The sequence below is a fragment of the Ranitomeya imitator genome, chromosome 4 (assembly GCF_032444005.1).
Source record: "Ranitomeya imitator isolate aRanImi1 chromosome 4, aRanImi1.pri, whole genome shotgun sequence".
Classification (NCBI taxonomy): domain Eukaryota; kingdom Metazoa; phylum Chordata; class Amphibia; order Anura; family Dendrobatidae; genus Ranitomeya; species Ranitomeya imitator.
The window spans coordinates 46,671,726-46,699,496 of NC_091285.1; the positions used below are offsets into that span (position 1 = coordinate 46,671,726).

At 42.8% G+C, this 27,771-nt stretch overlaps 1 protein-coding gene across 11 annotated transcripts in view; it reads right to left on the reverse strand.

The window, feature by feature from the left end:
* PCDH1 (protocadherin 1) overlaps positions 1 to 27,771 on the reverse strand; it is a 236,433-nt gene that overhangs the window by 46,129 nt on the left and 162,533 nt on the right. For 10 of the 11 annotated variants that reach the window (XM_069763623.1, XM_069763619.1, XM_069763616.1 and 7 more), the window contains one exon: positions 25,442 to 25,661. The exons of the other annotated variant lie outside the window; for it this stretch is intronic. In XM_069763623.1, the coding sequence (XP_069619724.1) occupies positions 25,442 to 25,661 (220 nt within the window). The remainder of the gene's footprint in view (positions 1 to 25,441; positions 25,662 to 27,771) is intronic. 11 annotated transcript variants of the gene reach the window in all.

The following is a 27,771-nucleotide window of genomic DNA, read 5'->3' on the forward strand; positions in this document are numbered from 1 at the left end:
AAAATAAAACCAACGTGTGAGCACAAGATTTCTGAACTTCATAGCTGGTACAGTAAAAAGCAGCTTGAAATTTGTACCCAGAAAAACAGAAAAACAAGAAAAAAACTGCAAAAATGCAACATGTGAACCGAGCCTAAAAACATCGCTTTTGATCCATTGGTGGGATGATCGACTGCATATTAATTCGGCATTCACATGGAGGGCTCATGCTGAAATCACAGCTTTTCTGTGCCGCTGTTGTCTGTCCAGAGTTTCCATGCATCATCACCTAATCTTGCTGAGACAGCAGTTTCCCCTGCAAACCATCATATAACTATTCTTTTTTAACGAACAGGATCTGAATAGAATAATATACAAGGGCTTAATGAGAAGAACCATGCGATTTTTAAGTTAAAGGGAATAGGTCAGCAGTTTTTGCTACGTAATCAGAGAGCAGCCTGATGTATGGGTAAAGATCAGCAGTTGTCATGCAGTCAGTTTCCTCTCTGCAGTTCTCTGAAAGCTGAGCTCTGTATAACCCGCCCACACCACTGATTGGCAGCTTCCTGTGTACACGGTGCATTGACAGCTGCTAATCGGGGGCGGGGTTAGAGAGAGCTGCTGATTAGGGGGGCACAAGGCAGCTATTCCTGTAATGATAATCTCCTGATGATAAAACACTGATTTTATTGGAACGCACAGCTCCGTAAGGGACATCACTGAAAGCAGGGTCTTGCCTCCACATAAAGCTGCTCTCAGATTACATAGGAAAAACTTACAGATTTTCTCTAACAGCAAAACGAATAAAAAAGGTAATAAGTTAATTGTTCATGAAGCAAGTTTCATCTTAATAGTTCCATAACGAGCAACATTTAACACCATCTTATAGTTTTAATTCAAGTGTTGTGCACTGGAACCTAAATGTGCCCAGAATATATGGCATCTCTTCAAATTGAGAAGCACAATACAGTGTCAGCACAGGCGGGACCCCCCATATACATACATGCAGACTAGTCTTCCATGCGGCTTGGCCCCCTGGATTTAAAGTATGTTTTTATCTAAAACGCCAGAGTGTTAAGAGTCATACGTGGAGCGGGCAGCAAGTATCTACTGATACAGTTTCCCTACAAGCCCTTTATAGGCCCAGTCATTAAAGGTTTAGTGCTCCATTGTATGATTCTTATTGGGTCTACAAGAAAACACGTCTACAGACTTCCAACTAAACTCTTTGAAAAGTTTCTAAAACACTATACTTTCTAAAAAAAAATAAAAAAATTATATATGTATATATATATGCTAAATACGGAAATGATGACAATTAAGCATCTTCCTTTTCATCTAGCATAACTTCAACAGGTGATAATAGCGACACATACAAGGTAAGATCTGTGAATTCTCACATGTGATGTGTTACATCTGCCCAGATGGAGACTTCACAAATGAACAGACTGCCATACTATACTACTCAACACCAGCAATGACTTAAAGCACGCACATATGTTCCATTTCTAAGAATTGCAGATAAACCCACAAAATGAGTTGCTTGAATTTAATTGCAGTTGACGCTGTATTCTTCATTTTCTTGTACCCTGTGTAGCTAGTCTGCGGTCTTCGGCTTGACTCCAGCAGACCTGACACTGATCAGATGCAGCAGACACAGTGGATTTATGAGTGGCCAACTGGTGCCCGATACCGCTGGGATATCACTAATCCCGTAATCCTCTTCTGGCGCAATGGCTTGATCCTCTTCAGAACCTGCCACACTGATCTCAACTACTTCTTAGGTCTTCACTCTGGGTTCCCCCCTCTCCTCTCGCTCACCACTGCCACCCAATCATACTTAGAAGGACAGACTAATCCACCAATTCTCTTTCGTAAAGACTTTCAAATCCTGTGGTGCTAAGTCCATGAAAACAAGACACAGGGCAAGAGAATAAGCACACGCATGAGCGGCGTGAGCGGAAAGAAGAACAAGTTTATTATCAGAAGACTTAGCCCGAAAGAAAGAGGCAGGCATAGAATTGGAGATTTTTTTGTGATATTAAGAATAGCCATTTGTAGGTTTTAGGAACTTGTCATCATATTTCTGAAGAGATCATGCTCTTAAATATTCCCTAGCAGCATAAAGAAAAAAATAAATTCATAAAGTAGCTACCAATGTGTGGTCCAAACCTCCCAAGAGGTCATGCAGTTTCACCCCTCTTCTAACTTGATTGACAGCTCACGGGATTCATCATTACATTCTAGCTATAGAAAAAAAAATCAGGTGCATGCGCAGTGAAGTGGGGTATACTAACATTGGCTTTATCTGAACTCTCCACGTGTGACTAGTCCGGTGTAGCCAGGGCGGTGGAATCTGAGTTGGTGTCCATTTTGGTGAAGTTGGAGTGGGCATAAAATGGACTGACTCGGACTCCAAAAATCTATAATAAATTGGGTACAGTAGTTCAGTGCAGGATGTGCTGAATGTTTTTTTCATAAAAATGTGGGCAAGTTATGAAATGTCCTATAAATATCTGTTTTGTTCCTGATCTAAGTATCTTGGCTTTTAGTTGAAATTAATCTGTTCTACACTTTATGTACATTCTCAGTAGTGAGGTGTGTATGAGGGAGTCGTAGTCGGGAGTCGGAGTCCGGGAACCTGGAGTTTGAGGTTTGGGGCTTACCGACCCCACAGTCTTGGGTGCCACCCCCCACAATTTGGGGAAACCTGTACATCAACTAGACCAATGTGGGGAAAAGCCAGCCAGCTGGAGACCACATGGGGCTTGACAGGACTTAACTGTTTTTTCATGCTATAGTAACATAGTTAGTAAGGCCGAAAAAAAGACATTTGTCCATCCAGTTCAGCCTATATTCCATCATAATAAATCCCCAGATTTACGTCCTTCTACAGAACCTAATAATGGTATGATACAATATTGTTCTGCTCCAGGAAGACATCCAGGCCTCTCTTGAACCCCTCGACTGAGTTCGCCATCACCACCTCCTCAGGCAAGCAATTCCAGATTCTCACTGCCCTAACAGTAAAGAATCCTCTTCTATGTTGGTGGAAAAACCTTCTCTCCTCCAGACGCAAAGAATGCCCCCTTGTGCCCGTCACCTTCCTTGGTATAAACAGATCCTCAGCGAGATATTTGTATTGTCCCCTTATATACTTATACATGGTTATTAGATCGCCCCTCAGTCGTCTTTTTTCTAGACTAAATAATCCTAATTTCGCTAATCTATCTGGGTATTGCAGTTCTCCCATCCCCTTTATTAATTTTGTTGCCCTCCTTTGTACTCTCTCTAGTTCCATTATATCCTTCCTGAGCACCGGTGCCCAAAACTGGACACAGTACTCCATGTGCGGTCTAACTAGGGATTTGTACAGAGGCAGTATAATGCTCTCATCATGTGTATCCAGACCTCTTTTAATGCACCCCATGATCCTGTTTGCCTTGGCAGCTGCTGCCTGGCACTAGATGCTCCAGGTAAGTTTATCATTAACTAGGTTCCCCAAGTCCCTCCCCATGTCATGTTTACCCAGTGGTTTCCCATTCAGTGTGTAATGGTGATATTGATTCCCTCTTCCCATGTGTATAACCTTACATTTATCATTGTTAAACCTCATCTGCCACCTTTCAGCCCAAGTTTCCAACCTATCCAGATCCATCTGTAGCAGAATACTATCTTCTCTTGTATTAACTGCTTTACATAGTTTTTTTATCATCTGCAAATATCGATATTTTACTGTGTAAACCTTCTACCAGATCATTAATGAATATGTTGAAGAGAACAGGTCCCAATACCGACCCCTGCGGTACCCCACTGGTCACAGCGACCCAGTTAGAGACTATACCATTTATAACCACCCTCTGCTTTCTATCACTAAGCCAGTTACTAACCCATTTACACACATTTTCCCCCAGACCAAGCATTCTCATTTTGTGTACCAACCTCTTGTGCGGCACGGTATCAAACGCTTTGGAAAAATCGAGATATACCACGTTTAATGACTCACCGTTGTCCAGCCTATAGCTTACCTCTTCATAAAAACTGATTAGATTGGTTTGACAGGAGCGATTTCTCATAAACCCATGCTGATATGGAGTTAAACAGTTATTCTCGTTGAGATAATCCAGAATAACATCCCTCAGAAACCCTTCAAATATTTTACCAACAATAGAGGTTAGACTTACTGGCCTATAATTTCCAGGTTCACTTTTAGAGCCCTTTTTGAATATTGGCTCCACATTTGCTATGCGCCAGTCCTGCGGAACAGACCCCGTCGCTATAGAGTCCCTAAAAATAAGAAATAATGGTTTATCTATGTTTCCTATGAAGAGCTGGAGCTTCAGAAAAAACAAAAACAAGCATGCCTGCATACTAGGCTGATTCATGCTGCCGTGGTTCACGTAGAATTAATCGAGTGATCGGTCCCCTGTGAAAGGCCTCTGTGGTCAGATTATTTCACAAGTCTTGGAAACTACAAACCTTTGATAGAACTGCTCACGTAACGTAGATCTACGTTGATTGAAACCGCAGATTTCAACTGTATCATACATCTAATTTAAATGGTGGTCCCTTGATTCCGTCTTAATTACCCATGTGATTAAGTCGGTGTGAAAATATTTGACCACTGGAATTTCAATGGCTGATCCTTTTGTCCAGCAGAAGACAAACTGCTGCCAAGAGAATCTTTCGGCAACTCTCTAAGAAGACAGGAAAACTCAGCCGAGCGCTACTGTGTGTGAGGGACTCGAGAGAGATATCTATTGGCAGCTATTTAATGTGTGAGGCAAGGTTAGGGCTCAAAAACAATTTCACGTTTCGCCATTTGTTTCTACTAATAGTCACTACTCTAAAAATCATTAAGTTATCAGAAATTTAAAACATTGTAGGAAAACCGAAGAGCGGAGTCTTTATATCTGAGCAGAGAAGGCCACAAAGATCACTACACAGACAGGGGATAGAACAATCCCATCCCACTCCAGGCCAGCTCTGAAGCAGTGACTGATGTACCAAACCGAAATACAAAAGGGAGAGAGCAAACTTGGCTTAAAGCCCTGGAGTACATAATTACACATGCAGGCACACAACAAAAGTTGACAGAAAAAGGTGGGCACGAGGCCAGATCAGCGAGGAATCTCCGGCAAACAAAGTAATGAGAGTTCACAACTCTTGGAAACTACAGAGCTTCGATCGAACTCCTCGCGTAGCAGAACCATAGAATAAGAACAAGAGCGCTGGCTGGAGGCACACCTACACAGCTCTCGGCTTGAAGCACTGGACTAATCAATACTAAACAAATGGATCCTTTGTGTGTTAAAGAGCCTCTGGTTTTCTATCTTTGCTTTCCCTTGTGGCACTACATTGAGGCTGAGCGGGTCAAAAGATGCCGGCAGGCGTAAAAACCCAACTTGGTTGGTGCAAGGCAGACATCACTGGCAGTTAACGTCTGATCCACAGAGCACTATGGCAGAAGCCAAGCTTTACACGTAATGCAAAGCCGTCCTGAACTAACCTCAATAGACATGGTTTTAAAGGATATTTCTGATTAAAGAGAAGCAATCATTACATTTAATGTAGAATTACTGCGCTTTAATCGGGTTTAACATGTACACAATATTGTTATCTCGGCTAGAAAAGGATGGACTTAATTTCATTTAAGCCAGGATATTCTTAAAATGAAAGAATGTGTGTGCAAAACACTTTCTTTATTCTATGATGTAGAAGCTTCTGTCTCTGCAATTTCACAAGATACTATTAAAATTAAATGATCAATGTAATATCAACAGTGGGATCTTGACATTTATAGTATGTAGGACTGTCCAAAAACTGAACAACCACAGTGATCATGACCAAGATGATAAATGTACATGCCTACTTTACCGGGAACTCAAAAGAGACTCCTTGGAAAATGGATCATCTCCAGGACTCCAAAAAAAGTCTTCATTCTCCCACCTGAGGTTTTCGTTTGATCATCCACTATATAGACGTTTCCCTGACAAGTCTACATTATCAGCTCTAAGGGTATGTGCACACTATATCCACCGGGAACCCATCTGAAAAAAAAGGTAAAAAAAAAAAAAAAAAAAAATCCAAACCAAAAATAATTTGCTCAGTCTTCTTTCACTTCTTTGAACAGGTTCAGGCTTCGACAGCCATGAAGTAGCTAAAAAAAAATCATCTGACCATTCTTCAGGCAGCTTCTGCTTCAACGAATTGCTTGGAAGCTGGCATTATTCTATATACAAAGTTAAATGAAGTGAAAAAGATGCAAAAAAACATGCATCAAAAACCTGCTTCATGTCAGCATCTAAAAGACATGGCATGCACATACCCCAAGGGGGAAAATCTGTAGATTTAGTGATCCAATGAGACAGCGTCTAGGGTTTAGGTGCTAGGGTCAGGTTTCATGACAAGCATAAAGATATGAGATACCAAAGGGTCCATTTACAAAACCTGTTAAGGAGTGCTGATTAAAGATGCTGTCCACTGCTAGGACAACCCCTTCTCAAACTAAAAGTTCGGCCTCGATAAAATAATAAAACCTATACTCCCCTCCCGTGTCGGCGCTGTTCCCGTGGTGTCGGCACTCGCTCTCCCCGAAGCTGTGGTGTGGTGTTTTAACATGTGATGCCCGGCGCCCAATCAGCACTGGTGTCACCATCTCCGCCTTTGGACAAACTGAACATGAAGATTAAGCCAGAGATCGGCTGCAGCATGGACTTTCTCTTCATTTTCAGTTAGTCCGAAGGCTGAGACAGTGACGCCAGTGCTGATTGGGCGCTGGGCATCATGTGGCATTCCACCGAATCACAGCCTCAGGTAGAGCGAGTGCAGACACAGTGGGAAAGGCGCTGGCACAGGAGAAGAATATAGGCTTCATTATTTTATCGGGGACGAGCATTTTAGTTTAAGAAGGGGTTGTCCAGGTAGTGGACAACTCCTTTAAGTATATACACTGCTCAAAAAAATAAAGAGAATACTAAAACAACAGAATATAACTCCAAGTAAATAAAACCTCTGTGAAATCAAACTGTCCACTTAGGAAGCAACACTGATTGACAATCAATTTCACATGCTGTTGTGCAAATGGAAGACAGCAGATGGAAATTATTGGCAGTTATTAAGACCCCGTCAATAAAGGAGTGGCTCTGCAGGTGGGGACCGCAGACCACATCTCAGTACCAATGCTCTATGGCTGATGTTTTGGTCACTTTTGAATGCTGGTTGTGCTTTCACACTCGTGGTAGCATGAGACGCACTCTACAACCCACAGAAGTGGCTCAGGTAGTGCAGCTCCTTCCAGGATGGCACAACAATGCGAGCTGTGGCAAGAAGGTTTGCTGTGTCTGTCAGCACAGTGTCCAGAGGCTGTAGGCGCTACCAGGAGACAGGGGGGTACACCAGGAGACGTGGAGGGTGCCTTAAGAGGGCAACAACCCAGCAGCAGGACCGCTATCTCAGCCTTTATGCAAGGAGGAACAGGAGGAGCACTGCCAGAGCCCTGCAAAATGACCTCCAGCAGGCCACAAATGTGCATGTGTCTGCACAAACTGTTAGAAACCGACTCCATGAGGATGGTCTGAGTGCCCGATGTCCACAGATGGGGGTTGTGCTCACAGCCCAAAACAGTGCAGGATGCTTGGCATTTGACACAGAACACCAGGATTGGCAAATTCACCACTGGTGCCCTGTGCTCCTCACAGATGAAAGCAGGTTCACATTGAGCACATGTGACAGACGTGACAGTCAGGAGACATCGTGGAGAGCGATCTGCTGCCTGCAACATCCTTCAGCATGAGCGGTTTGGCAGTGGGTCAGTAATGGTGTGGGGTGGCATTCCTTTGGAGGGCCGCACAGCCCTCCATGTGCTTATCAGAGGTAGCCTGACTGTCATTAGGTACCGAGATGAGATCCACAGACTCCGTGTGAGACCATATGCTGGTGCGGTTGGCCCTGGGTTCCTCATTGTAGGACAATGCCAGACCACATGTGGCTGGAGTGTGTCGGCAGTTCCTGCAAGATGAAGACATTGAAGCTATGGACTGGCCCGCCCGTTCCCAAGACCTGAATCCGATTGAACACATCTGGGACATCATGTCTCGCACCATCCACCAACGTCACGTTGCACTGCAGACTGTCCAGGAGTTGGTGGATGCTTTAGTCCAGGTCTGGGAGGAGATCCCTCAGGAGACCATCCGCTGCCTCATTAGGAGCATGCCCAGGCATTGTAGGGAGGTCATACAGGCACGTGGAGGCCACACACACTACTGAGCATCATTTCCTTGTTTTGAGGCATTTCCACTGGATCAGCCTGTAACTTCATTTTCCACTTTGATTTCGAGCATCATTCCAACTCCAGACCTCCGTGGGATATTAGTTGTGATTTATGTTGATAATTTTTAGGTTTTATTGTTCTCAACACATTCCACTATGTAATAAAGATTTACAACTGGAATATTTCATTCAGTGATATCTAGGATGTGAGATTTTAGTGATCCCTTTATTTTTTTGAGCAGTGTATAAATATCGATTGACACTTGTTCACTGGCTTGTTTACATTGACTAAAGAATTCTAAGGGGAAAATGGTGACCATATTAAAGCAGCCTGGTTTACTTGGCGTGATGTGTTGTCGATTATTAGGATTTTTTTGCCAGAACAATCCAGTCACCTGACCAATTATGCTCGTTCGCTGGTCGATCAACAACCTGTTTACACTGGCTGATAATAGGGAATTGTTGGCTTTTCTAAATGGACCTTAACCCCTTTCTGCCATCAGACGTACTATTGCGTCCATGGGGGGTGGGCCCTACTTCCCAAGGACGCAATAGTACGTCATATGCGATCGGCAGCGCTCACGGGGGGAGCGGCGCCGATCGCGGCCGGGTGTCAGCTGCCTATCGCAGCTGACATCCGGCACTATGTGCCAGGAGCGGTCACGGACCGCCCCCGGCACATTAACCCCCGGCACACCGCGATCAAAGATGATCGCGATGTGCCGGCGGTGCAGGGAAGCACCGCGCAGGGAGGGGGGCTCCCTGCGGGCTTCCCTGAGACCCCCGCAGCAACGCGATGTGATCGCGTTGCTGCGAGGGTCTTGCCGCCCTCCCTCCCTGCTCCAGGTCCCGGATCCAAGATGGCCGCGGATCCGGGTCCTGCAGGGAGGGAGGTGGCTTCACAGAGCCTGCTCAGAGCAGGCACTGTGAAGCCTGCACTGCTGCATGTCAGATCAGTGATCTGACAGAGTGCTGTGCAAACTGTCAGATCACTGATCTGTGATGTCCCCCCCTGGGACAAAGTAAAAAAGTAAAAAAAAAATTTTCCAAATGTGTAAAAAAAATTAAAAAAAAATATTCCTAAATAATGAAAAAAAAAAAAAAAATATTCCCATAAATACATTTCTTCATCTAAATAAAAAAAAAAAAAAAACAATAAAAGTACACATATTTAGTATCGCCGCGTCCGTATCGACTCGCCCTATAAAACTGGCACACTAGTTAACCCCTTCAGTAAACACCGTAAGAAAAAAAAAAAAAAAAACGAGGCAAAAAACGACGCTTTATTATCATACCGCCGAACAAAAAGTGGAATAACACGTGATCAAAAAGACAGATATAAACAACCATGGTACCGCTGAAAGCGTCATCTTGTCCCGCAAAAAACGAGCCACCATACAGCATCATCAGCAAAAAAATGAAAAAGTTATAGTCCTGAGAATAAAGCGATGCCAAAATAATTATTTTTTCTATAAAATAGTTTTTATCGTATAAAAGCGCCAAAACATAAAAAAATGATATAAATGAGATGTCGCTGTAATCGTACTGACCCGAAGAATAAAACTGCTTTATCAATTTTACCAAACGCGGAACGGTATAAACGCCTCCCCCAAAAGAAATTCATGAATAGCTGGTTTTTGGTCATTCTGTCTCACAAAAATCGGAATAAAAAGCGATCAAAAAATGTCACGTGCCCGAAAATGTTACCAATAAAAACGTCAACTCGTCGCGTAAAAAACAAGACCTCACATGACTGTGTGGACCAAAATATGGAAAAATTATAGCTCTCAAAATGTGGTAACGCAAAAAATATTTTTTGCAATAAAAAGCGTCTTTCAGTGTGTGACGGCTGCCAATCATAAAAATCCGCTAAAAAACCCGCTATAAAAGTAAATCAAACCCCCCTTCATCACCCCCTTAGTTAGGGAAAAATAAAAAAATGTATTTATTTCCATTTTCCCATTAGGGCTAGGGTTAGGGCTAGGGTTAGGGCTAGGGTTAGGGCTAGGGTTAGGGCTAGTGTTAGGGTTAGGGCTAGGGTTAGGGCTAGGGTTAGGGCTAGGGCTAGGGTTAGGGCTAGGGTTAAGGCTAGGGTTAGGGTTAGGGCTAGGGTTAGGGTTAGGGCTAGGGTTAGGGCTAGGGTTAGGGCTAGTGTTAGGGTTAGGGCTAGGGTTAGGGCTAGGGTTAGGGCTAGGGCTAGGGTTAGGGCTAGGGTTAGGGCTAGGGTTAGGGTTAGGGCTAGGGTTAGGGTTAGGGCTAGGGTTAGGGCTAGGGTTAGGGCTAGGGTTAGGGCTAGGGTTAGGGCTAGGGTTAGGGCTAGGGTTAGGGCTAGGGTTAGGGTTGGGGCTAGGGTTAGGGCTAGGGTTAGGGCTAGGGTTAGGGCTACAGTTAGGGTTGGGGCTAAAGTTACAGTTAGGGTTTAGATTACATTTACAGTTGGGAATAGGGTTGGGATTAGGGTTAGGGGTGTGTCAGGGTTAGAGGTGTGGTTAGGGTTACCGTTGGAATTAGGGTTAGGGGAGTGTTTGGATTAGGGTTTCAGTTATAATTGGGGGGTTTCCACTGTTTAGGCACATCAGGGGCTCTCCAAAAGCGACATGGCGTCCGATCTCAATTCCAGCCAATTCTGCGTTGAAAAAGTAAAACAGTGCTTCTTTCCTTCCGAGCTCACCCGTGTGCCCAAACAGGGGTTTACCCCAACATATGGGGTATCAGCGTACTCAGGACAAATAGGACAACAACTGTTGGGGTCCAATTTCTCCTGTTACCCTTGGGAAAATACAAAACTGGGGGCTAAAAAATAATTTTTGTGGGAAAAAAAAGATTTTTTATTTTTACGGCTCTGCGTTATAAACTGTAGTGAAACACTTGGGGGTTCAAAGTTCTCACAACACATCTAGATAAGTTCCCGGGGGGGTCTAGTTTCCAATATGGGGTCACTTGTGGGGGGTTTCTACTGTTTAGGTACATTAGGGGCTCTGCAAACGCAATGTGACGCCTGCAGACCATTCCATCTAAGTCTGCATTCAAATGGCACTCCTTCCCTTCCGAGCCCTCCCATGCGCCCAAACAGTGGTTTCCCCCCACATATGGGGTATCAGCGCACTCAGGACAAATTGGACAACACATTTTTGGGTCCAATTTCTCCTGTTACCCTCGGGAAAATACAAAACTGGGGGCTAAAAAATAATTTTTGTGGGAAAAAAATTTTGTTTTATTTTTACGGCTCTCCATTATAAACCTCTGTGAAGCCCTTGGTGGGTCAAAGCGCTCACCACACATCTAGATAAGTTCCTTAGGGGGTCTACTTTCCAAAATGGTGTCACTTGTGGGGGGTTTCTACTGTTTAGGTACATTAGGGGCTCTGCAAACGCAATGTGACGCCTGCAGACCATTCCATCTAAGTCTGCATTCAAATGGCACTCCTTCCCTTCCGAGCCCTCCCATGCGCCCAAACAGTGGTTTCCCCCCACATATGGGGTATCAGCGCACTCAGGACAAATTGGACAACACATTTTTGGGTCCAATTTCTCCTGTTACCCTCGGGAAAATACAAAACTGGGGGCTAAAAAATAATTTTTGTGGGAAAAAATTTTTGTTTTATTTTTACGGCTCTCCATTATAAACCTCTGTGAAGCCCTTGGTGGGTCAAAGCGCTCACCACACATCTAGATAAGTTCCTTAGGGGGTCTACTTTCCAAAATGGTGTCACTTGTGAGTGGTTTCTACTATTTAGGTACATTAGGGGCTCTGCAAACGCAACATGGCGTCTCATCTCAATTCCTGTCAATTTTGCATTGAAAAGTCAAACGGCGCTCCTTCCTTTCCGAGCTCTCCCATCCGCCCAAACAGTGGTTTACCCCCACATATGGGGTATCAGCGCACTCAGGACAAATTGTACAACAACTATTGGGGTCCAATTTCTTCTCTTACCCTTGGAAAAATAAAAAATTGGGGGCGAAAAGATAATTTTTGTGAAAAAATATGATTTTTTTATTTTTACGGTTCTGCATTATAAACTTCTGTGAAGCACTGGGTGGGTCAAAGTGCTCACCACACCTCTAGATAAGTTCCTTAGGGGGTCTACTTTCCAAAATGGTGTCACTTGTGGGGGGTTTCAATGTTTAGGCACATCAGTGGCTTTCCAAACGCAACATGGCATCCCATCTCAATTCCTGTCAATTTTGCATTGAAAAGTCAAACGGCGCTCCTTCCCTTCCGAGCTCTCCCATCCGCCCAAACAGTGGTTTACCCCCACATATGGGATATCAGCTTACTCAGGACAAATTGTACAACAACTATTGGGGTCCAATTTCTTCTCTTACCCTTGGAAAAATAAAAAATTGGGGGCGAAAAGATAATTTGTGTGAAAAAATATGATTTTTTATTTTTACGGTTCTACATTATAAACTTCTGTGAAGCACTTGGTGGGTGAAAGAGCTCACCACACCTCTATATAAGTTCCTTAGGGGGTCTACTTTCCAAAATGGTGTCACTTGTGGGGGGTTTCAATGTTTAGGCACATCAGGGGCTCTCCAAACGAAACATGGTGTCCCATCTCAATTCCTGTCAATTTTGCATTGAAAAGTCAAATGGCGCTCCTTCGCTTCCGAGCTGTGCCATGCGCCCAAACAGTGGTTTACCCCCACATGTGGGGTATTGGCGTACTCAGGACAAATTGTACAACAATGATTGCGGTCCATTTTCTCCTGTTACCCTTGGTAAAATAAAACAAATTGGAGCTGAATTAAATTTTTTGTGAAAAAAAGTTAAATGTTCATTTTTATTTAAACATTCAAAAAATTCCTGTGAAGCACCAGAAGGGTTAATAAACTTCTTGAATGTGGTTTTAAGCACCTTGAGGGGTGTAGTTTTTAGAATGGTGTCACACTTGGGTATTTTCTATCATATAGACCCCTCAAAATGACTTCAAATGAGATGTGGTCCCTAAAAAAAAATGGTGTTGTAGAAATGAGAAATTGCTGGTCAACTTTTCACCCTTATAACTCCCTAACAAAAAAAAATTTTGGTTCCAAAATTGTGCTGATGTAAAGTAGACATGTGGGAAATGTTACTTATTAAGTATTTTGTGTGACATATATCTGTGATTTAATTGCATAAAAATTCAAAGTTGGAAAATTGCGAAATTTTCATAATTTTCGCCAAATTTCCGTTTTTTTCACAAATAAACGCAGGTACTATCAAAGAATTTTTACCATTGTCATGAAGTACAATATGTCACGAGAAAACAATGTCAGATTCACTGGGATCCGTTGAAGCGTTCCAGAGTTATAACCTCATAAAGGGACAGTGGTCAGAATTGTAAAAATTGGCCCGGTCATTAACGTGCAAACCACCCTTGGGGGTAAAGGGGTTAATAGCCCATGTCTTTTGATGACGTTCATGCACTTTACTAATGATTCCAGGGCCATTGGGAACATTTTGATGATGGGAGTAGAATGATATTTTAATAGGTTGAACAAATATCTTAAAATATACTTCCACTATTTTTCCAATAAAATGTTTCTCAAATATTTGCTTTATCCAACAATGGCGTCTAATCTGCTGAAACTTGTGTCTTGTGTTTGCGGTTTTAGTATGGGTTCTATGATGTGACTTGCGGCTTACGCACGTGAATGGTGTTCCCCATCCTTAGGTTATTCCCTTTATATAGGTGGTCCAAAATAATGAGTAAAGCGATAATAAATTACATTTGGGTTGTGGAGTAATAATACATTATGGTATGCAATCACAATACAAATAAAAAATTTGAAGTTATTTACTAATTACAAGTTTGTATAGCAAATGTATGTCATGCTATGAAGCCTAGGTTCTTAACCTGTTGTCCATATATCCCAGGGTCTAGAGGTCATAGGGATACCGTTGCTAAGGTTGTGTATTTAATACGTGCAGTACAGTGTTTAACCTTAGCTTTGTGGGTGATTTGATGAAAAACGGGATTCTTCACTATATTTAGAGGAGACCATGTTGCAGTGGGTCAAATGTAATCACAATTTTCCTTAAAAAGATTGTCCCAGCACCAACACTTTTGACGGAGTTCAATAACGTAGAAAAAGCAATTGGCTAACGCCCGATTTCGATAGCTTGTCAAACCTCTTCTAAGTATATGCATCAGAGAAGGGGGCTGGCTAGACTACTGAAACCAGTCAACCAGCACCCTTCACTCACAGCACTGGTTACATGCCAACAATGGGAATTTCTCTCTTGGCCTAACCTAAGCTGGAAGTGAAGCTTCAGACACCAAGAGCAGTGCTGGTAATGGGAGATCGGGGCACCTTTGTTAATTGGATTATTTTTTTTTTTCAAGCTGGAAAATCACTTTATATTGATTTTATATTTTGTCCAAGCAAAAAAATGACACCGCTACAGAGAAAAACAAAAAAAAAAAAAAAACACAAAATCACATCCCCTGGCGAAACATCTAATGTTGAGATAAATGGCACTTCATACGTGAACTTTAGTCATTTTGGCACCAATATATTGGAGTCTATAAATCCCGTTATATTTCCCAGAAGTATTTACTTTCGAGGTAATAAAACAACAAAATGCAATTGAGAAAAGCGAGATGTCTGTATCACAGGCCTTTTCTACAAAGGTTCAGCTTAACCTTGGCATGTATACAATTGTGTGCCGCACAATGAGCCACCGACACAATAAGCCTTTGTTATTGTCTCGGCAAGTGTTTTTCTTCTTCTTCCTCCTTAGGAGTTAATCCCATACAGAGAGGACCATGATAATATGGAGAGAACAAATGTTTCTGACTTCAGAGGTTGAACAAACTCATGATCTTTAAGCTGGACTGAGGTTTCGGCACAGTCTTCTCCGTCCTTGAAGTCGTGCATCTTTTGTGTGTCACCATCACTTGCGCTGTCTGGACAGTGCTTAAATCCTTCTCTAATTGGGTTGATGTTCTGGCTAACAAGCAGGTTTCTGCAGCCAGCAACAGATGGATTAGCCGCAACAAGTCAGGAGAGGAGGTGTGGAGGGGTTTAGAGGGTGACGTGTGTAAAGGAGGTGATGTTAGGGTGTTAACCAGATTTATGTTGATTCCATAAGCCCAGTGATCTGTTCCAGACTCACACTTTCACACCCAGCAGTCTGATGCTCATCATCAGTCCCTAGGAACAAGCTGGAGAACATAACGGCAATTCCTGTGCCCAGAATCCCTAATAACAAAGGCAGAGTCGAGGTTTGCACCTTAAGTCACTGGAGATATCTCCATTAGGCGGAGAAACAAAAACACGAGCGGGGGGAAGGTTTCAGCTAATACCGGTGTGATTCAATTAGCAGCATTTAACGGGAAATGATTAGATGGGATGGCAAGGTAATGCATTTACAGTCAGGGAGGGCACGCGCGTTGGGGAACTAACAAGGGATAACCTCACATATTGGAGATCCAGGAGCCGAAAATGGAATTATACCCCCAAGGGCTAGAAGCTTCTAATTGAATAAGCTCAAAGCAGATAGACACAGCGGCCCAGATACATCCGGAGAGGAAAGAGGAGAATGAGGACAAGGGCTGATGAGGGAGGGAACGGATTGTTTTTCATGGTAGAAAACAATATTGTTATATCCTTTTATCTGCAAAGGGTTATGAATTACACTGGAGTTGAAAAAAAGTGATTTAATTGTGATTTTCACAATGCAAAGAAAATGTGTACTATATATACAGTATGGTGGGGAAGGAGAATTATACTTAGGCTTAAATAGATTTGGGAGAAGATGGAAAAAAAAAACAAAGAATGGAATCGACAAGTTGAGATCCTGAAATACTATAGACCAATGTCGGCCACACTCGTCGATAGAGAGATTTGGTTGACACAACACGTATGGGGTTTTCGGCCAACAGATTATCCTATGTAATGTTAATCACGCATGTCCAATTTTGGACTGCCTGTTGACTTGTTCTCCCAGAGATATCTGATGGAAGCCTCCTCACAGATAACACAGAAGCACTAGGCCGAATGATAGAGATGGCCGAGAAGCATCATTTATCCGACAGCGATCTAATGTGTATGGCCGGCTTTACAACTTGATAACCAAGTAATTTAGGGTGGCAGTGTAGGCAAAAATTCATAGAAATGTTTCGATGGCTCAACGAAGAATGCTGTAACCATGAGATCATCTATTTCACATGGGTAGTTAGTCTATTCCTAATGGTTATTATCGTTTCAGCGCCCCAGTACGGACAGTGATCTAAAAAACGTGTCTCCAGTACCAAACTCTACAGGCACAGACTATTTAGTTCAGTTCAGGACACCCGCAACCAGTCCATAAATTGCAGTCCTTACTAACAGCTTGAAACACAAATGTGTAGAACAAGCCGTAGCATTCTAGTATGGCTGAAACCACAGGAAAAAAAGGGGGCAAAGGCACTACTAAGAGACATTCTCTTTAAGGTTTACATATAGGGAAAAAAAAAAAAAAAAAATCGGCTTGTTTGGCCAAGTGTACTTACCTGGTACTGCATTTGTCACATTTATATTAATGCACACTGTAGACAAAACCTTATATTTCCTTTATTGTCCTTGGAAAGAAAGTTGCCTCCTAGTTTGGCTTTCTTCTCTTTCCTTCTGTGGAAATGGAATGTATATTGTTCCAAGTGACTATTGGTTCAACTTCTGCAAACAAGAAGAACCAGTGGAGAACCAGACTGCTAAATGATGAGCCCTTACTTACCGTACTATTTTGGTTGTACCACTTGACCACTTAATTTCAAATCTAATTTTTCTGTAAATGTAGATAGTAAGATGTTTTGCCCACAAGAAACTTTGAATGGTGAATTATATATTCTTAAAGACCTACAGTAAAGGTCACGAAGATGTCATCACGAGTCAATAGATGCCACCAATATATGCTCTAACCATTGGATCCTACTGAACCACACCTGCTACATTCCATTTAACCCCAATTATTTGAGTGTACTTGTACGTACTATTTTTTCCATTCTTTTAACACCTATTAACTCCTATTAACTTTGCTGATTGCTGTTTTTTAACAAACTGCAAAGCGCCGTATCTAGGACACTTGTATGAATCATTACATCAACCTCTCAGCTCAAGTACCAAAGCAAGTGGAATGTTAATTGTGCCTATAATTTTAATTTGGTAACATAAGGACAATTCCACATGCGGACCTGAGATCCTACATATTACCTGCACCAAGCTATTTTAAGAGATGTCTAATAAAAGTCGTCAGCACCTGCCGAAGATATCTTTCCCATTACTAAAAAGTGACTAATAAAATGTTGTAATTTGTGGACTCCTGTATTACGAGGTATAAACCTCAGTCAGTTTATGGATTTTACAACATGGAATTTGTGAGAATTAACACTTCAGTTACTTTAATTCATGTAATTATCGCCACTTCTAGTAAAACCTGATTTGTAAGTAACTGAACGCTATTTACTCGAGCTCAGACGAGTCATCCTTAAGGTTTACAAATATATGGCTAGTCTCTTTCATAATAAAGTCCAAGTCTGCCTGTTCAACCTGGCACTGGCGCAGAGTGGTCACGGAAAGCTCCTGCCGGCATCTCGACTGCTCCACGTCAACAGATGAGCTCCTTTTCTTCCTGGCTGCTCTGTCAACAGCGCATGACTGCCGAAGTTATGTTGATGGATAGCCTGCACCCTGCAGTTAGGAAGCTGTAAATCGGCTGTCAAATCAGCATGATGTCGGTGACGTCGGCAGTCACGCCTCATCAACAGAGCAGCCCCAAAGAAAAGGAACTGCTCTGTTGACTTGGAGCAGTTAAGTCACCTGCAGGACAGAGCAGAATGGAAAGGAATGCTCTTTTGATGGGACATCAGTGGAAGATTAGAGATCACCTGCAGGAGCGGTCTGTGATGGCAGAAATCAGCACTGGGCACAGCAGGCAGGTACGGGAGTTAGCAACTACCTGCCTGTTAGTTCTTCCGTCCTTAGTGAAAAAATTTAATGGTTGAGGATAACCTCATTGAGCCAATACCCTTTTAAGAAATGCCTCTGAAAATAGTTTTACAAGGAAAGAACTTAAAGGGATTCTGTCACCTCATTTTTCGCATATAAGCTGTGGCCACTGCCACCAGGGGCTTATCTGCAGCATTCTGTAATGCATTCTGTAATGCTGTAGATAAGCCCTCGATGTATCCTGAAAGAGAAGAAAAACAAGTTATATTATACTCACCCAGGGGCGGTCCCGGTTGGTCTGGTCCGATGGGCGTCGCGGTCCGGCGTCTCCCATCTTCATGCGATGACGTCCTCTTCCTTGCTTCTGTCGCGGCTACAGCGCAGGTGTACCGATTTGCCCTGAGGGCAGAGCAAAGTACTGCAGTGCGCAGGCGCCGGGCCTCTCTGACCTTTCCCGCTGCCTGCGCACGGCAGTACTTTGCTCTGCCCTCTACAGGGCAGACACAGTACGCCTGCGCCAGAGCTGTGGCATGAAGACAAGAAGAGGACGTGATCGTAAGAAGATGGGAGGCGCCGGACCAGGACCTGCAACACCCATCGGACCAGACCACACCAGACCGCCCCTGGGTGAGTATAATATAACCTGATTTTCTTATTTTTCAGGATACATCGGGGGCTTATATACAGCATTACAGAATGCTGTAGATGAGCCCTTGATGACGGTGGGCGCAGCTTATAGGTGAAAAATGAGGTGACAGATTCCCTTTAAGCTTTTAAAAGTCAGCTTTGACTAGACCTGGCTTTATTCACACCAACTCTTGATTGTCATCCCACTTCATATCCCAAGTGGGATGACAATCAAGAAAGAATGGGTGCGATTACAACTAAGGCTAGTCACCATTGTAGAGTCAGAGTCCATTTTGGTGGAGTCAGAGATTTGGCTTACCGACTCCACAGCCCTGGAGGCAACATCCTGATACATGTGGCCCTCTAAATAGTAAGTGGCATCACTGATCCCTACACCGCCGCACATTAGCTTTCACATTGCGGCGCATTTCCAAATCCATTACTAGGCCAGAGCAGTGCAATTTAGTGGAGCTTGCCAATTTAGTCCAGAAAACAAAAATAAATTTCATTATTAAAATATTAATGTTAAAACAAACCACGGATTCTAACCTGCTTGGAACATTTTGCAATATATTTGCAGATGGTGATGGATAGAACTGCTTTCTGATCAGATTTGTGGTAAATGTAAGTAATCCATAGATAACAATCACGATATTCAAGGCTAAATCCCACTAATCTTTAGGTATAAAGCTAGGATTACAGATGGACCCCTGTGCGTTATGACTGATGCTTCCTATTTATAATTGGGGGGTGGAAGTCCCAAAGGATCCGGCTTAAAGGGATGGTCCTCATTAAGGACAGATGCATTCGTATAATACTATATGTGGAGAGATTTTCCCTGAAATGTAATACAGGTCTGATTAAACAAAACCAGGTTATGAATGAAATGAGCCCTAAGTCCACAAGACTGAAATCCATGAAGGCGTTATGAGGATGAGGTGTAAAATTACATGAGAGCACTTGCCTTTTCAATATACACATACAAAATTATGAAGTATACATATATATTATACACCTATCATGAATTCCTAAATATCTTTAAAATTTGTAAATCATGAAGGTTTTGTAAAAGGAGCTATCCTCTATAGGAAGTGATCGTTACACTGATAGAATCCTGTGGAGACAGGTTTTCATGTACTGTGAAACTATCTCCAGGTCACAGCAGTTGCTCACTATTCAGAAAGGCAGGGAGGACTGCAATGCGAACAGCCTCTCCTCCGCACTCCTTGTTAGAGACGAGTAGACCTGTGGAGGTTGGGGTTTGACTTAACATTAGTCCAAAGTCTCTCTCTGTCTCCCATACACCCCAAACTGTAAAATGGATTTCCAGGAGTCTGTGTTCGGAGTTCAACACCAGACACTAGGTGTTCGATATGAACCCCAAACTTTACAGTTCATGTTTGTTCGCTCATCTTTACTCCTGGTATCAAGCACTAGATTTGACAGGCAGGGGATACAGCAGTGTGAGCAGTCTCTTCTAACGTCAGTAATTTTTGTATCTTGAGTGAGTATTGGATCTGATAAACATGGTGGGCAGCAGTGTAAGCAGCCTCTTACCTCAGTAATTCTGGTATCTCTAGTATTAGATCTGATAAACAGGGTGGGCAGCAGTGTGAGCAGCCTCTTACCTCAGTAATTCTGGTATCTCTAGTATTAGATCTGATAAACATGGTGGGCAGCAGTGTAAGCAGCCTCTTACCTCAGTAATTCTGGTATCTCTAGTATTAGATCTGATAAACATGGTGGGCAGCAGTGTGAGCAGCCTCTTACCTCATTAATTCTGGTATCTCTAGTATTGGATCTGATAAACAGGGTGGGCAGCAATGTGAGCAGCCTCTTACCTCAGTAATTGTGGTATCTCTAGTATTAGATCTGATAAACTGGGTGGGCAGCAGTGTAAGCAGCCTCTTACCTCAGTAATTCTGGTATCTCTAGTATTGGATCTGATAAACAGGGTGGGCAGCAGTGTGAGCAGCCTCTTACCTCAGTAATTGTGGTATCTCTAGTATTGGATCTGATAAACAGGGTGGGCAGCAATGTGAGCAGCCTCTTACCTCAGTAATTGTGGTATCTCTAGTATTAGATCTGATAAACAGGGTGGGCAGCAGTGTGAGCAGCCTCTTACCTCAGTAATTGTGGTATCTCTAGTATTAGATCTGATAAACTGGGTGGGCAGCAGTGTGAGCAGCCTCTTACCTCAGTAATTCTGGTATCTAGTATTAGATCTGATAAACAGGGTGGGCAGCAGTGTGAGCAGCCTCTTACCTCAGTAATTCTGGTATCTCTAGTATTAGATCTGATAAACAGGGTGGGCAGCAGTGTGAGCAGCCTCTTACCTCAGTAATTCTGGTATCTCTAGTATTGGATCTGATAAACAGGGTGGGCAGCAGTGTAAGCAGCCTCCTACCTCAGTAATTCTGGTATCTCTAGTATTAGATCTGATAAACAGGGTGGGCAGCAGTGTGAGCAGCCTCTTACCTCAGTAATTCTGGTATCTCTAGTATTAGATCTGATAAACAGGGTGGGCAGCAGTGTGAGCAGCCTCTTACCTCAGTAATTCTGGTATCTCTAGTATTGGATCTGATAAACATGGTGGGCAGCAGTGTGAGCAGCCTCTTACCTCAGTAATTCTGGTATCTCTAGTATTGGATCTGATAAACATGGTGGGCAGCAGTGTGAGCAGCCTCTTACCTCAGTAATTCTGGTATCTCTAGTATTGGATCTGATAAACAGGGTGGGCAGCAGTGTAAGCAGCCTCCTACCTCAGTAATTCTGGTATCTCTAGTATTAGATCTGATAAACAGGGTGGGCAGCAGTGTGAGCAGCCTCTTACCTCAGTAATTCTGGTATCTCTAGTATTAGATCTGATAAACAGGGTGGGCAGCAGTGTGAGCAGCCTCTTACCTCAGTAATTCTGGTATCTCTAGTATTGGATCTGATAAACATGGTGGGCAGCAGTGTGAGCAGCCTCTTACCTCAGTAATTCTGGTATCTCTAGTATTGGATCTGATAAACAGGGTAGGCAGCAGTGAGCAGCCTCTTACCTCAGTAATTCTGGTATCTCTAGTATTAGATCTGATAAACAGGGTGGGCAGCAGTGTGAGCAGACTCTTCTTACCCCTCAACCTCTGATATCTCCAGTATTTTTATATCTCTACCCCTGCTATCTCCAGTATTAGATAAGATGGACAGGATTTATAGAAGAGAGCAGCCAAAATGAGTGCAATTTGGAAAATTAGTTATTGAATTATTTTTTGTACTCACAGAGAACGGCTATAAGTGTATAGAGATGGTATTGCTTTAGTACTTTCCCCATTGGCAGCTATGATTCACTAATCCGCATACACAACTTAAAACGGTCAGAATTTGCAGATTTTGGCCAACCAGCTAATGTGTATGGGGCCTCCACACTCTGCTCCGGACAGAAGGATTGGGCAGTTTAATTTCTTTACTGTCCCATTTGAGAAGTCTAAGTGTCCATGTATACACGGGATTCAAGAGAGATGGCTGCTAGCTGAACGGTCATTCAACAGCTATCTCAGATATATGGACAGTTTAAGGGACCAGAGAACAAGACTGAAACTGTGTTTTTAACCAGGTGGCTTTTGACGTAGTCCACAAAAAGGACTGCAAGAATATAAGAACACACAAACGTCAATAACCACTTTCGAGGGCACACACAATTGGGATCCCGGTTTTTCAATCTTCTGCCTTTTCTATACAAGTCGTTTGAAGTTTGTGCTTATGAAATAGTCATTCTGTATCTCTGAAAAGGAGCCAGTGCGACTCCTCAGAATACATTTTTCATGAAGATACAGCAATACTAGAAAAGGTCAGGTGACATACGGCCTGCCATATATCAACTTGAAAATTCACAGTCTCCAAATTGTCCACTTCCTTGCAACTAATCTTTCCGAAACCACAAGTTTATGTTTCAGGGCTAGAGACTAAATGTTCCATTTCAGAGACTGTCGAATACGATTTGTTAAACCGTTAACATCGATAGAAGTGAGGAGTTAATGTCGATCATGAACTGTTTCTGCGGCATTAGGCAGAGCCGCTATGCCGATATAGAAGGGTCATTTTGCGGAATTTTTATACTTCCAATAGGTGGCACTAGTGACATTTTTCGAACTATGGGTGAGAGCCAATTTGCATTTTTCCCTATGGCACATTGCCACTCAGACTCTACGGTCAATTGGTCTCTTCTCCGTATCTACCTGAAGATATATGGCCAATCTGCAGGTAAAAAGTGTACCAGTTCTGCCTGGCCGTCACACTAAATGTGCAGCTACCACAAAGAAATTAACTTATTTCCTCCAGATAGCCACCGGATTTCCATCATAGGGGAATGAACGGACCGACTACAGTCACCGCTCACAATACTGTGAGCGGTGGCAAGGATAATGCCCATGCACCTGACCGCTCACTCCGTACAGATATGCTGCAGAGCGAGCCATCAATCCAAGTCCCAGGGCGTGCCTACAGCTTCCGCTTACAGTGCTGTTAGTCGCAACAATGGCCGTCCCATGCGCGCCCTCATAACAAAGCAGACAGCTCCTGGGAGGAGATAACCATTTGTGCCCTTTCAGTAAGGTGGGCAGGCAGTACTGCAGAATAACCCTATAGCCACTGTATGAATCACAATGTCATACCTTTACTAATGTCTATACTCACGTTGCAAGGCTTGCAAAATTGTCCAATAATTACTTATAGGGTAGCTATCTAACATGTGCCACTAGTGACATGGCTCCCCATTATTACCCAACTGGTCTTCCCAAGTACGGTCAGTACCCTCCAAAAGCAGAACACAAGAACCACAGAGTATCTGACTGATCCAATCACTGTTATTACTACATTTGCCGCAATCTACATTAGGATGCAGTTATCAGAAGGTCCCAGGTTGCCCAGACTAGAAAAAAAATAATGGCCTCATTCAGACTTCTAGTTTTTAGGTACGTTTTACGTTTTCAAGGATAACAACGTATCCATTACAGTCTATGGTACTGTTCACGCGTCCATGCTTTTTTGTGGTCTGCAAAGGACATGTCCATTTTTGATTGAAGGCATGGAAATCACCAATACAAATCTAATGCTCCGTGAAAAATCACTGACAGAGGATATTGCCCACCGTGTGCTACTATTTAAAATTATTGCAGTGGGTAGAAGCTTTGGTATTTTTTACGCACGAGAAAATCAGTGATGGCAAAACCTGCCACAAGAACCAAACATGGACAGATTTTCATCAATTTTTTTGGATTATGAAAAAAAAACTGGTTCGTCCTGATGAAGAAGTGTGTCACTTCGAAACGAGTCGATCAATAAACCGCATTTCTATAGTTCTTGTCTCCTGCTCATCACTGGACTACTGGCGGTGCATATTTGAACCCACTTGGCTCCAGCCTCACAATAAAAGTTAGCTACTAGTGATGAGCGAGTGTACTCGTTGCTTGGGTTTTCCCGGGCACGCTCGGGTGGTCTACGAGTATTTATGACTGCTCGGAGATTTAGTTTTAATCGACACAGCTGAATGATTTACAGCTACTAGCCAGCTTGAATACATGTGGGGATTCCCTAGCAACCAGGCAACCCCCACATGTACTCAGCCTGGCTAGTAACTGTAAATCATTCAGCTGAGGTGATGAAAACTAAATCTCTGAACACTAACAAATACTCGGAGGTCACCCGATGGTGCTCGGGAAAACCTGAGCAACGAGTATACTCGCTCATTACTATTGGCTAGTGTTGCCTCATGGGTTAACTCCGAACTGACCAAATTCAGTACTGGGCTTGTCCATAGTAATCTTTAGTAACAATGGGTAAATTGAAGACCAGGCCCTTACTTTAGCTTCTCATTACTAGGTTACCTGGTACTAATACCAATAGTACATAGATATCTAGCTTAACTCATGCGGTAGAGCCTAATTACATACAAAACTAAAAATAAACCTATCTAAAGGATATCTCAGGTTTTTTTTTTTTATGTAACCGAAGCATAGAAAGAAGTAGGGGCTGAGAGGCTAACTACAGTGATGTGTCACTTAGAGGCCATTCCAGTTATAGTTCTATGATATGCAATATGTGCTTTTATTTTATAATATTGTATTTCCTTTCTACAAATGCTAATTATTTCAGATTTTACCTAGTAATGTACATATATATTATATATACTCTATATCTATATAGATATATAGTACATGCAAGTCCCTAACCTAGCAAGGTATGACCTAACAAAATCTGAAGGCCCAAGGGTCCTTCAAGTGAATCCTGGTGTGTTTGAGCATGGCAATATATTGTATCACAGGACATTCCCATGACGGTATCAAAGACAAGATGGTGGCAACCAGTTATATATTAGTGTTGCCAAGTATATGCCAAAAGAATTAAATTAACCAACTAAATTTTCACATGGAATCTTTTGTGCCATACGAAATGCAAAGAAAAGGTTTGGGGGCATGTATTTTATGATTCATTTCCACTCCCCCACCCAAGAAAAAAAAAAACGGAAACAGTCTATGTACTAGACCTAAGGATAAAGCATAAATAATACACATGTGGAACGACACAGCAAACAATGCCGAAAAGCATGATGTTTGGTGATGGGCAACACTAAATGATGTGACTTGGGTCTTCCTACCGGTTCTCCCTCTTACCAGTTTCAGGATGTTCCATCTCACCGATGCTACCATCAGGGGTGGTTCTCTCGTAGTGGTCTTCTGGGAGAGCCAAAGGCCCTATTCTTGGGCCAGAAGAGGACTTGCTGCTCGGGGTCTCCGACTCTTCTAAGCCACTGTCATAGTAGCTGTGCTGAGAAGGGTCCTGGATGTCAGGTGCCTGATTGGAGGTGGAAAACGTCACTCGACGATGAGGTAACTACGGAAGACAAAAGAAGATTGGTTTTCAACTTGGAGCTCGATAATTGAGATAGAAGTTGAGGAGAAAACAAGAACCACAGTCTGAGAAATACAAAATATGCTAAAACTGTTCATAAGTATAAGAGGTCTTCATCGACTCAAACTAAATTGGTTCCACTGCACTTCGGCACAAAGCGATGATCCCTCTATGTACATACCAATATTAGTGATAGTAAAGTACTTGGCAACCAGGAAAACCATGACAGTATTGGAATAATGATAAACCTGGGTGCTATAGAAACTAAAAAGGGATCACGGATTGTTATTATTTTTCCTTTTATCGCAGTGGACGCCTTAATTTAGGAGATCCTAAGGTCCACCTACACTGCACAATTATCATGGATGAGCAATCTCAGGAGTCCTCATTTCCCGATAATCGTTCTATTAATGAGGAAAACACTCAATCGTCGGGTAAAGTGATCTTTTATGCAGCACAGGAGAATCTTTCTTGGCAGCACATCATCGGGTTTAAACAAGAGTTGTGCTGCCGAAAATAATGGCTGCCCACGCACACCGATTGATCAATTACAGATCGTTTGGTGGAGTCGGACTTGTGAAACAGGCCATTAAGCATTTTGACAGCTGTGAGATGATTAATGATGCACATCGCACAGTGTAAATGGCACCCACAATCAATGAGTTCTATTGACCACCATTAGTATTCAGCATGGGTGTAAGAGAAAAAAATATTTATACATATACGGCCATTCTCTTTAGTCTGACTACCAATCGAGAACATGTTCTCATGAATAGACGGAAAGTCAGTCTTTGGACTTTCTGTGAACTAAATAAAAAAAAAAACCTACACTTTCACCTTTCAAATTCTAGCAACTCTGAAACATTTCCATTCTCCACGTAGCTCTGCCACATGTCACTATGCATCTGCTTTAAGAGCTTGGTGATATCGTAGGCGAGTTCCAAAATAATTAGCTAAAGCATTATTAAAGTCCTGATACTGCCTGTCTACATCCAAGTTCTGCGTGCATCATCTCCATTGTATTTCCAGGAGTCGCAGATTCATACTGAGAAGAACTGACAGGGAGAAACTCTTCACCAGAAGGAGGCAAAGTAAAAGGTAAAGGCAGGATCACAAATGGTACACAAAGTCATGGGAAATCATTTATAGGTTACTGATGTATTACTTCGCATTAGGTTGGAGAAAGAACAATATGGCAAGACTTTGACCTCTCTGCAAAGCAACAGGTATCATGCGAAATGCAACTTGTATTAGGGGAGCCATAATATAAAGGAAATAATGACAATGGTGGCCAACCCAGGTTTGGCACATCTACCAAAATCAGTAGACAAAAAGCATATCTAAAACAGATTAATTCTTTAATAATTACTCAGATAATGAGGAATATGTGAAGAACAAAAATGCTACTTAAATTTTATCTTCAGTAATCTGAACAAACATTTGTCAGATCACGCCAAGCAGTATATTAAAATAGATTTCGGAAAGTAATGAGCAAACGTGCTGGGATAAGGTGCTATTGGAGCATGCTCAGATGCTAACCGAGTGTCTTCGGCGTGCTCGAAAAATGTGCTCGAGTCCCTGCGGCTGCAAATTTCGCGGCTATTCGACAGTCGCAACACATGCAGGGATTGCCTGTTTGTTAGGCAAACTCTCCATGTGTTGCGACTGTCGAACAGCTGCGAGACATGCAGCCGCGTAGACTCAAACATATTTTTCGAACACACCGAAGACACTCGGGTTAGCACAAAAGCATGCTCAGGTAACGCCTTAGGCTACTTTCACACTGGCGTTTTTTTTTAATACGTCGCAATGCGTCGTTTAGGGGAAAAAACGCATCCTGCAAAGTTGTTTGCAGGATGCGTTTTTGCCCCATAGAGTTACATTACCGACGCATTGCGACGTATTGACACACGTCGCAACCGTCTTGCGACGGTTGCGCCGTGTTGTGGCGGACCGCCGGGAGCAAAAAACATTAAATGTAACGTTTTTTGCAGCCGACGGACAGCTTTTTCTGACCGCGCATGCGTGGCCGGAACTCCGCCCCCACCTCCCCGTAGCTCACAATGGGGCAGCGGATGCGCCGGAGAAATGC